Source organism: Psittacula echo, assembly GCF_963264785.1.
Source record: "Psittacula echo genome assembly, chromosome: 2".
Classification (NCBI taxonomy): domain Eukaryota; kingdom Metazoa; phylum Chordata; class Aves; order Psittaciformes; family Psittacidae; genus Psittacula; species Psittacula echo.
The window spans coordinates 37,867,539-37,879,656 of NC_137737.1; the positions used below are offsets into that span (position 1 = coordinate 37,867,539).

Consider the following 12,118-nt stretch of genomic DNA (forward strand, 5'->3'; position numbering starts at 1 on the left):
ATTCTATGGCATCCTCAAGTTAAATTCTCTTTTGTCCCTTCACATTAACTTCCATTCTTGTATGTGCACATGTGACACATTTGGAAACTTAGCTCTAAACTACAAGTGTAACAAACTTTTCTGATCTCCCAAGACCAGAGTCTTCACCTTTGCTATTCAGTGGCCCCATTTAAGGGACAGCGGACCTTGCTCTCTTGGTTACTGGAAGAGCACTTTGGTAGGGAAGTTGAACCTGTCACATCACATGAATTTTAAGGAACGTTTGCTGGAATGGGGAATGGAAAAAATTGTATGGTCAAAAGTCAATCCCAGGACCAATATGAAATCAGAGCGAAAACAAAGTAGTGGGTTACCTGTTCCATTTCCATCTAATCCCTGCAAATAAGGAAAACTGTCCACTTCCCAGGGTGAACTGGCTGCAGTCAGATATGCTGTCAAATCGCTGTAGCTAGTGTTCTCTGGTAATTTCACAGATCTTCTCTGAAAGTGAACTTGTGGCAGAGTCCGTGCACCTAAAAAAAATCAGAAGCGACTTTATATCCAAGGTGGGCAGAATACACAGGTTTTCACATTATGGAAGCACATTTACAGTCTCTTTTTATTATAAATGGTGATAGTTTGTAAAGGATAGAGACATCAGAGGGCTATTAGGAAAGAGGAGGGAAAACAGTATTTTTACATTTATTTTGTACTTGCCATTATTTTTCCACAAGTATTACAGAGCAAAATTGTTAAGGCATCTAATGTCAGAGGCTTTTCTGACTATGTTTTTTCCCCTGGATCACCTCCAATTTCATTACATGCTTATTTTAATGTATATAACTGAAACTAAAACTGAGTTCAGAGGTAGAGTATGTGAAAGCACAGAAAAGCATCCTGTTCACCACATTTGTTTGTATTTTGTTTTTCCTGAATTCCTGAAATAGCAAGATAAATGTAGTTTATACTCTTGAAAGTGATTTTCTAAGAGACAATTCTACCTGTACTCCAAATTAACTTGTGTAATTTCTGTATTTAATTTTTACAAAGCTTTGGCCACGTTACCTATCTCTAGTGCTGAGGGAACAATCGCTTTTCATTTAAATCACAGGATAAAAAGATTTACTCGACAAAACTTGGGTGAAAAGTTTCCACATTTTCTCACATAAAGAACACATCTAAACAGAACTGGATTAGTTGGCATCTAAGATTTCTCTCTTTTCCTCCATGTTGTATAGTTTGAGTGTTTTTTTCAAGATCACTAGGTGTTAATTGAGGGGCCTTTGCTGCAACGTGATTTTAAGAGTGTTTTATGTACTATGGCATTTCATGTCTCATTTAAATCTCAGTTTATAAAGTCAATAGTCTTTTTTCAATGGATGCTCACCATTATCACTGTTCAGCAACACACAGCAAGACTCCATCTGCAAGTTTGTGTGTGCAACATGCAAATTAATTTTTAAATCAAAAGCGATTGTATTCTCTGGAGCTCATTTTGAATACGCACAGAACACCCCCCCCCCAGCACAAAATCAAGAGGCAAGCAGGTTTTTTCTTAAGTTGTATTTGACTATGCACTTCAAAGATGTCAACTCAGAACAATTTTGCTTCTTTTCCTCTATTAGTCTCTGCCAGCACTTTAAGGTTACATGCAACTTCACGGCAAGAAAGATTAAAGAGTTTGACTCCTAACTCCTAAGCTTTGTAACTGCCGATGTCATTAACCAGGAGACTGGAATTTTTTCTTGCATTATTTTCTAGCAGGAGCTCTAGCTGTGAGAAAACACAAAAATTCCACATGACAAACTTTGTATTGGCCAACAGGAATCTCTATGTAGGTGAGGCAAGTATCTCCAAATGACTGGTCATTGTTTAGCTCTCATGTCTTTAGTAATTCTGCAAGAAAAAGCTATAAACCAAGTTTTCAATTTCTGAAACACTAAGTATTTACAGCAGGCTCTCAGGACTGGCAGTATCCTCAAGTGTTTTAGACAGGCATTAAACAACACTCATGTGAAATAGGGAGAAATCTCCCTTACCCAATTTCTAGACTTAAACGGAAAACAATATAAAAGACTAAATAAATTGACTGCAATGAACTTGGGGAAGATTTCTCTCCTGAGTGCTCTACAATACCACAGTAGTTTGCTATACCTCGGGAACAGATCTGTTCAGGTAGTTGGGAACCTCTGACTGCACTACTGCAGGCTCCTATAGTCCGTAGTGATAAGTGTTACAGTAACGTAACAGAAAAAAACCCAAACACAATAAAGAAACTGGCATTAGGATTATCACAAACAGTTCAATGTAAAATTGTAGGATCTTCTGCAGTCTGAATCCCTGGTTAAGATGACTTATGCAAGTTGCCAAGAACCAGAATTATATTTCCAAAGATCTGAAGTAATTAAGATTTAAAACCAAAGTAACTGCTGTTGAGTGTGTAACACTGTAGTTTATGTGAAGGTTCTACAGTCTTCTACTAATAAACAGCTGTTTTGTAGCACTGGGAGAGCACTGAGCTTCCAAATTTTAACTAGATAGAGAGGACTCGGAAAGCCCGTCTTAGTTTCTCGAATCCTACAGGCAGCACAAAGCATTCCTGTGGCTGAGCCCCAAACCTGTCAGGAAAACTCGGATGCAAGTTTTAAGGTGGAAGAAACAGCTTCCTCTGTATATAGCGCTTATACCTACAGTGAATCAGTGCAGAGTCGTTAATTCACATTCTATGTTAACAAGCATTTTGATAATGATATAACACCTGCCACACACCCTAACTCTAGCCTCAGCTGGATCTCTCCAAACTTGGCAAGAGCCTTTGAAGTGGCAGAATACTGGACCTATCAGTGAAAGGCTTGCGAGGGAAGCAGCTACCAAACCTTTCGCCTTCTCTCACCACCTTGCTAGAAGATAATCCAGGGTATTCCTTTAGCAGAGGTCATAGATGATTTTGGGCCATATGTTTAGGAATAGATTTACTGGGGGAATTGGAAGTGGTAAAATGCAGAGACAGACTTGTGCTGAGCATACTCTCTTTTTTTTCAACAAGTCAACACTTATCACTGGGAGTGGATTGTTATTGCTTCTACTAAAGATATCTGGACAGCATGCTGGGACATCTAGTCTAGGTCCTGCTTTGCCTACAAAGGTTGGACCAGATGGTCCTTGAGGTCCCTTCCAACCTGGAAGGTTCCATGATATCTAGTTTTGACTTAAAAATCCCAAACAAAATCCAAACACATTCAAGTATAAAACTGGCATGTGAGCCGTCTCCACTTGGTGAGTGCCATGAGGTAAAGGACTGCTGAGTACTGATCTTCTTTAAACATCTTGTCAACACACTGGCCCTGCATTGAATCACACAATGATTCAAAGGCTGTCAGCTCCAGTTTGCTAGTACACACCTGAAGACGTAACCATCTCAAAGAGTCCCTCTAGGGAACCTCTCATCACACTGAATACGTGACAAATGGCATTACCGGCATTTGAGCTTCAGTCTATGCAAAATAACATTGAAGTATCATCAGTTCATGCTCTGATTGCTCATAGGTCAGAGGCAGATAGAGGGTACCCATACAGCTCCCATTCACTGAATGCTGAAGTTCAGCTCATCACTGGGCTGGTATTAAATAACTGAAATGACCCAAGTGGCTGGCAAGCTCCATCCCTTGCAATTACTGACAGAGCAGAGCAGCGGAATGTAATGTCATCATGAAAATGAAGCTGGCTGAATCAACTCAGACTAATCTCTCAATTGCATAATAAGTCGCTTGCTTGCTTAATTATTCAGAAGCAACTGGTAACTTACTGTACCAGACAGGCCTTTATTTCCCTTTGACTGGTGCTTCCAACGCCAGGGTTCCCAGTCTGTTCCTGGGTATAATGAGTTCTGTTTTGCTCTCATTTTTGCACTGAGGTAACTCCTGGTCAGCTCTTTTGAAGCAGTGTGAAGTTACTGAGAAATAAATTGGGGAAGTACCAGAGAAAAACTAGGTCACAAGGACCTTGGATCAAGACAAGAGAGGCTTCATTCAAATTTTAGTGCAATGTCTAGGCTGTCCTTCGTTCAGGTTTCACCATAAGAGAATTCCCAAGAAAAGGAGTGTGGGCTGTTCCCATAAAATAGTTTTTACTGGGCAAGACTGAGGGTTCAAATCCCAACCCTTACAGTACTTGGGGTATCACTTTCCTCCTTTATCCTCTTTCTCTGCTATACCAGCAGAACCAGTAATATTATTCTAATTCATATATATATATAGGGCACACTCTGGATCAATTCACTGAAGGGAGCATGATTATGCGGGAAATATTTATGAGTGTCACTCAGTTGTTAAATTGTCCCTCTAGCCTTTTAACATCCCCTATTTATTTGAAGAGAGGAAGCTGTAAATATGAAAAGACTGTTCTTTTAAAGTTAACTGCATAATATTAGCACTTTTACAAAAGAACAACAGTATTTAATACACTGTGCTAGTAGAATACTGTTGGTAAACAACATTTCATGTCTTGTCTAACGGAATCCCTTGTGGTTTAGCACAGTTCACTGTCCATCTAATCTACCCCATTAGATAATATCAGCTCTCAAACTGCAGAATGCCTGTATGGCAGCTGTGCTGTTCTCAAGCTCCTTCTGAGCGTTCCATCAGCTACCTAATTTGTTTAGTGTTTTTTCAGCTCTGGTTGTATCTACTGCTATCATTAATGAAAGCCTATTGTATATCTGGATGCTTTCTAACTATATAAAAAAAAGGTGTCAGGAAGGCATAACTGTATTATATTTGGCTCATTAAAGGTACCTTTGAAAATTTCTGTTCTTACATCAACAGACTTACTTCAGTTGTCACATCAACTGGGCTAAGTCAGGTCTGACCCCTAGGTCAGATTAACATTTTATTCTTTACTGTGTAATTCAGGAAACACAATGTTCATCCTACTGATGCTACACTTGCTTCAACTTCTATGTTTGGCCTTATGAAAAGGTATTCAAACTTTACTCTTCTAATACAGTGGCTTTCATTCTGTAGTACATGGGCTTGCAGACAGTCTGATAAGGGGTCCACAGGAGGTACTCACGAAAAGTAAGTTTGTATAGGATATACAACAAAGTTGATAGGAGAATTTTTTCTATGCCCTAAATTTCTAAGGCCTTCACAGTAGGAAGCAATAAACAAAACCAGATAAATTTCTTAGACAATAACAACAATCAGAAAACATTTTCTGTAAGGGCAGCTAAATAAGGTTAGAGATAAGAAAGAACCAAAACACTTAACAGATAGCAAAATAAATTTCATCTCTAGCTCTCAGATAGCACACTGAAGTCCAAACTTGTTTATTACCAAGTAACTCGAATTCCCTGATCACAGCAGTTAGGAATGAATTTAGCTATTAATCAATTTGGTAAAATCATCCCACAGAAGAGCATTCCTTGGGGAACTCAGAAAAACTCCCAATGAAATACCAGTCTCACCCACAGGACAGAGTTCAGAAAGTATCAGGCTGTCAGGCTTTTTGTTTAGAGATCCTCAAATTTCACTTCTGACTTCCAAGAAACATCATACCTTGAAATCCTGAGACTATCTGGACTACATCATCATAGACCATGAGAGTAGCTGAGCGTTCAGGAAGAAGGCCGAGACTCAGTGAGGAGAACACTGTGGGAGAGAAGTGGTTTAAGTGGCATATATTTGAGTTCTTATAAACATAACCCAACAACAACAAGACTTACTTTCTTCTACATTTTTGCAAAAGCATGCCACCCAAACTATTGCAATCATACTGTGTACGTGGCAGAAACCACATGCATTTTCTAAACCAAATAATTAAACTGCCAGGGTAATTATTATTGACTTAAACAACCTGTTCTACACTTTGACTCCTGCAACTCATGCATGGTAGGTGGAAGCACACAAGAGTGCAGTGTGAAGCAGGGTTTTGGGTTATAATTCTCAGCTCCAGAGAAACACTTGTCATTACATGAAGAGGTCTGGAACTGTAACTCAGTCTGACTGCATTATTTTTCTGTGAAACAGCTATACTTCTTACCTCAGGAAGATATTAATGAAACTTAACTTTTAAATACTTTGAGATTACATAAGAAGTCATACAGAAAGGTAAAGTATGATGAATAAGTCTGAATAATTTGCTTTAGAATACAGCACATCCCTACTGAGTCACCACCCACACTACGGCAATGTTATATATAGCAGAACTACTGTCTCTACCAGTGGTGCAAAAGGAGACAGATAAATGGTATTTGCTGCAAGAAATTTGCCCGTCAGGACCTCCTTTGCCACTGGATACTGATGTTCCTTACAGAGGGCTGTGCCCGTATGCACACACATCTCTGAAGAGTGAAGATCATGGTATAATTTCATGCTAAGTTCTTCAGACCCAGAAGACCAGAAGTACGTATGGAATTAGCCACCAAGAACATCTGACTCCTGCACCCATGAAAACAGTAAAAAGTAAATTTGCCTGCAGTTCATGTATGGCTTTTAAAGACAGAAGAAGAGAAGGAGATTAACAGCGACTAATAATTTTTTGGAAGTGGGCAGCATCCCACATCTGCACCTGGAAAGTACTCATCCCATTCTGAAGAGACCACAAGCTGAGGGAGACATTTCCAGAACTGATAAATGGAACACTGCAAGCTCTTCTGATTTTCTGGAGCTTCGTATATTTCCTCTAAACTAATATGTATTACCTAATACAAAAGACCGTATAGATGTTAGCTATGAATATGGAGACTGGTTTAAGAAATATACTTTTTTAAAGATTAGAAATTTTAGTATTTGGGAGAAATACAGAGGAAAGGAGAAGAAATTTGGGGAAACACACTGACAAGAACCACCATCTAGAAGATGGTCTTAACGTATCTGAACACTGGAAAAATAAAACAAAGAATTATGTTAGTGCAAGTACAGCTGAGAATTTTCTTTCCAATGCTCTAGATGTGAAACAGATCTACACATCAGGCAACATAAATAAGAAAGCCTAGTGTAAGTAGCACTAAGGCCACACAATTACAGAATTTGTCTGTCTTTACTCCAATAACTTAATTTGTATGAAGAAAGCTAATATAATCTAGACACCCTGGGGAGCTCAATACAATAAAACATGCCAACGTCTTCCATATATGCCAGACTATAATGCACATGCAACCTCTAAAGTTCCCTTGGGCTTTTCTGCACAATCTTTTCTCAGCATGACAAAGGCAGAAAGTCATAGTTTTTAAGGCCAGAAGCATGACTGTGAAGATCCAGTCTCACTCCTGTGTAACCACAGCCTTCCCTGAATTAATTACTGCTTCGGCTCCAATAGCTGAGCTTAAACTAGAAAACACGTAGAAAAGCTATCAAATTTTCTTTTAAGGTGTCCAGTGGTGAAGAACACACCAGAACATCAAGGCTGTAGTAAATAATTATGAGCACAGTTGAACTATGTGCCTTTTTACCCATCAAAATTTATTAAGGTTAGACTTCCAGCCATTTGATCTTCTTTTTATACAAGCCTCCTAGACAGAGGAATTCTCTCATATCCTTTTCTTGTTCTCTATCTGGGTACTGATGGATTACTATCAAATTACTCCATGAGCTTTCTCTCTGGTGAACAAAATAAATTAAGCACTTCCAAGTCTTTCCCTGAAGCCATATCTTCCAATCTTTTAATCACTCCTGATATAACCCTAGAGATTTAAACATTCTCCTTGCAGCCTGGATCCAGAACTGGACACACATTTTCCTGACTGGTCGCACCAAAGACAAGTTCTGAAACACTATACTCTGCCTTCTCAGTCTTTAGCTTATTTTACAGCTAAGGATCAGATTACTCTGCTTTATTGCGGTACTGAATTGGGAGGTAATTTTCAATCGTTCATCTACCATGACTCACACTGTCATCTGCATGTCATGTCATCTGGAGAGGTACTGCTTCCCAGATGAGCTCTCCTCTCCCAGGAGCACCATAAGCATCCTATGTTCCTAGCACTACATTTCACCACAGTGAATAACATCCCTTGCTTTGACTGACTGTCCTGGTTTCAGCTGGGAGAGAGTTCTTTTTTTCCTAGTAGTTGCTGCAGTGCTGCGCTTCAGCTTTAGTATGAAAACAATGCTATTCACCCGTGTTTTAGTTGTTGCCAAGTAGTGCTTACCCTAATCAAGGACTTTGCAGTCTCTCATGCTCTGCCAGTGAAGACTGCACAAGAAGCTGGGAGGAAGCAGAGGCAGGACACCTGACCCGAACTAGCCAAAAGGGTATTCCACACCATAGCACGTCATGCCCAGTATATGCCATGGGCATATACTGAGGGGAGCTGGCCAGGAGGGGCCAATTGCTGCTCAGGGACAGGCTTTGTATCAATCAGCGGGTAGTGGGTGTGAGCGAGCAGTTGCATGGTACTTAGTTGTTGGCTGGGGTTAAACACAACCATGACTACCAGCTTGTATGAACTGTGCTGCCTTAGCAACTTCCCACTGTTCACTGCACACACTGCTCCAAAACCATCCTCATAAATAGGGACTCCCAGTCACAAATATTTTTCTTCCAAATCATTTAGAAAGGAAAATCTATGTGCAGCTAAGAGCAGATAGATTAGCACATCTTCCATCACGAACACTTCAACAGCTCAAGTGATGTTAAATTAATGAACTGTTAATAAGTGGAGCCATGGCTCTAGTGATAAATATTTCAATGGAAAAAAAGATCTTAATCTTTTCCTCCTACCATCTATCTTTAGGTAAATAAATAATTTTCCTGCTTAAGTGGTAAAATGCTAGTAATTATTTTGGTTAATATAAGAAAAGTTCAGTTCTGCCGAATTAAGGGAACAGAAAACCCTTGATGCTTACTCCTTAAAGCTAATACAATAATATCATGAGTTCAGTAGCTGCACAACTTTTCAATGTAAGATTATAACTAATGCATATTGACTGTGATGCAAGCATCGTGACTGCCTGTTCCTCATCATCCAACCCAAATTAAAAATAACAACAAAAAATTCCATGTTTTTCAAGACTTTTATACTGTGCTGGTTACAAGTCTAAGAGGCATTTAAATACAAACAGTTCTTGGAAAGGTTTTTAAAGATCAGGTATCTTAGTCAGTACAAAACTAACAGCCTAAGTATCTTGGGCCTGAATTTTTTTGTCATGTCCCTTTGAAGGACTAACTCAAAGAACAACCCTATTAAATCTACATAGGGCGTATCAAGTTGTAACTTGTTGTTTCTTTAATCAAGGAAAGGATTAAGTTGAAGGTAAAGAAAGCAAAATAAAAGATTCTACTCCCAATTAAATCAATGGCAAACTATCTACCCGTTTCAATGGGAGATGATCAGAGGTGAAAGGAATCTATTTTCTGAGGTAAGCTCACATTTCAGCTGTGGAAAGAAAGATTTTGTGGAAACTGTATACAATTACTGCTCTTTAAACTTCAATGACTTACCAAAACAACAATGCCATGTTTGATTCCCTTCCCTCAAACTCAGTATTTGAGAAAAAGCAACAAGAAAAAAACCTAACCAAACAAACTCCAGGCCATGGAGGAGTAGGTCACATTTAAAAGACCTAGGGTGCAAGTCAGAAAGATAGGAGACACAAAACAAGAAAAGGTTCAAACAAGAAAAGGCTATTGCATGCTTTAATCATATATGATTGTATCTTAAGGAAATACATGAAGTATGGTGAGGAAATTGCACTTCATCTTATTTAAACAGAAAAACTATCAAGGAACTTTTTAAACAGAGTCACAGAACAATTACAGTTGGAAGGAACCTGTGGAGGTCACCTGCTTTAACTAAGCAGGGGGGTGTCCAGTTGAGATTTGAATATCTTTAAAGATAGAGCTTTTGCAACCTTTCTTGGCAACCTATTCCAAACTTTGACTACAGCTGCTGTAAAGAATTGTCCCCTTTTATTTACTTGAACCTCTCCTTGCTGCAATGCATTTCAGTTGCTTCTTATTTTTTCACTATGCACCTAAGAACCTGGCTTAGTCTTCGCTATAGCTCCATTAAGTAGCTGGAAAACATGGCAGAATATAGCAGAGGAAATGTGGAAGAAGCCAGTCTATCTTATCTGAAGCACACAAATGCAGATAAGTAAACAGCATGCTGAAATGCCTAAAGCATAATCCTCAGTTTGAAGAGACTCAAGTTCCTTTCCCCATCTGAAAATACATTTGCTGCTTCACCTTGCAGCAAGTCACACAGTCCCTCTGGCTGATATTGATAAATATTATTTAAAATTGATATTAATAAAAATATTTAATAAATAAATGGGGTTTTATAAATATAAATAGATAGTAATAAATATTAATAAATAAAATAAATCTTAATAAATAAAATGGAGCCAAGGCATGGGATTGAACACTGTCCTGTGATCATTTATATTATTTAAATATTAGCACACTTAAAACCTGGCATGGCTTTGGCCTGGGCTAATTATCAGATCTGAGGTGATATTTGGGTGTTATCTGGATATAATACAAGCGTGGGACCACTCCCAAACTACCTGGACTCTAATAGGGGCTGGGGATTAGAGGAAAAGGCAGAAGAAAACTGAGGATGTGACCTTCACCTAGATGTTATGTCTCCAGGTCTGAAAGCCACCCCCAATCTGTTCTATTTAGCAGTACATATATAAGTCTTCATGACTCAGAATCCCATTCTGTACAACTAATGCAAAGTCTCCCACTTCCGATAAAATTGAGGCATTCTGATAAAAACTAACATGCAAGTATTATTGTTACAGTTTTTGCCTGCAGAAGAAACAAATCACACTAATTAAGTTAGAAAAAATCCTTACATCTGGATAACATAACTGCAGATTAAAACTGTCCTATGGGCACTGCCAAGAACTGAAAGGCCAGGACTTCTTTTGTACACTACAGCCTATGGTGCAACAGTTGTTTCTACATCTTGGGAGAGAAACGAATGAGTACATCACAGCTGCTGAAACAAAACACTTGGAAACAGAGTTCCCATAAAGAAAAATATCTGGAATAGATTTGCATTTGCTGTGGAGCTCTAAGAGCACCAACAGTTGTTTGAAAACTGATGTAGCACTGTATCGAGGACAGCCAGGAGAAGAGCTAGTCCCTGCACAGCCCTGATGCCACAGTTTAACTGAGGGAGAAACCTTGCCTTTTCTGAACAACTCAGATGTTCTTCCTCCCACCCAGGATCGCAAGCATTAAAACACATCATACAGAACTGTGTAGCTTCCTTTAGATGCAAAATCTTACCTCAGAACAAAAATAAAGATCTCTTACCAGGCAATCTTACAGGTTTCCATGGTGCAGAATTTGGCACATATGCATGTTTACTAGCAGTCACTATCAGCTGATTGCCCAGCTTATACTGAAACTTGAGGAAGGCAGTGCCATCTGCTCCTGAGGTTCCAGATGCAATGGAGATCTGGTTGGTAAAAATCTCAATGAAGGCTTCAGTTACTGGCTGATGTGTGCTGGCATCGCTTACATGGACCTTCAGCGTTACTTCTGTAATGACAAACAACCACAGCAATTATCATCCCAAAAGCTTCTATATTCTATATTCCACTTATGACCCACATGCAGCCAGGCAGCACATCACCGAGGCAGGCAATATCCCCCTCGATGGGCAACATGTCAATCTCACAGTAGTATCGTAATTTTAATTATGCATGCTATCAAGCATCATGGATAGTACAGCATCCTAACTCTGTAAGGTCCCTGCCTTCCTGTGCTTCTGCTCAGCCAGCCTCCTCCACCAGCATTGGGGAGAGGGAAAGGCTGGAAGTCTGCTGTGCTCCCTCACCCCCTCCCCAAAACATTCTCTCTTTGTGTAGTGAAGGAACAGAGGACATCTGCTCTGATGGCAGCCTGGGAAGAAAGTGGGCAATGTGCAGCCTGTGTTACAGTCAGAGATTTCGAACTCCAGCAGGAGAGGTTGCCCCAGCGGGCACAGGACTTCCCTGGCAATGCCTAACCAAGAGAGTGAAAACTTCCAGGATCAGGTCCTCGTCCTCAAAACACAGGACAGATAGGATGCTAGCAGTGAGGAACAGGGGTACACTTCCCCCACCACCTCCCAGTTCAGTGGCCTTTTTTCCAAAGTGGCAAACATGTCACAGGCCCTGGTGATACCTGCTTGTCTGCCTTG

At 39.7% G+C, this 12,118-nt stretch overlaps 1 protein-coding gene across 1 annotated transcript in view; it reads right to left on the reverse strand.

Moving 5' to 3' along the window:
- Positions 1–12,118, reverse strand: part of FAM171A1 (family with sequence similarity 171 member A1) — a gene marked incomplete at its 5' end in the record, with an annotated part of 91,866 nt that overhangs the window by 25,325 nt on the left and 54,423 nt on the right. Inside the window, 3 exons of the mRNA XM_080610658.1 lie at positions 354–512; positions 5,535–5,627; positions 11,248–11,475. Of these exons, the coding sequence (XP_080466784.1) occupies positions 354–512; positions 5,535–5,627; positions 11,248–11,475 (480 nt within the window). The remainder of the gene's footprint in view (positions 1–353; positions 513–5,534; positions 5,628–11,247; positions 11,476–12,118) is intronic.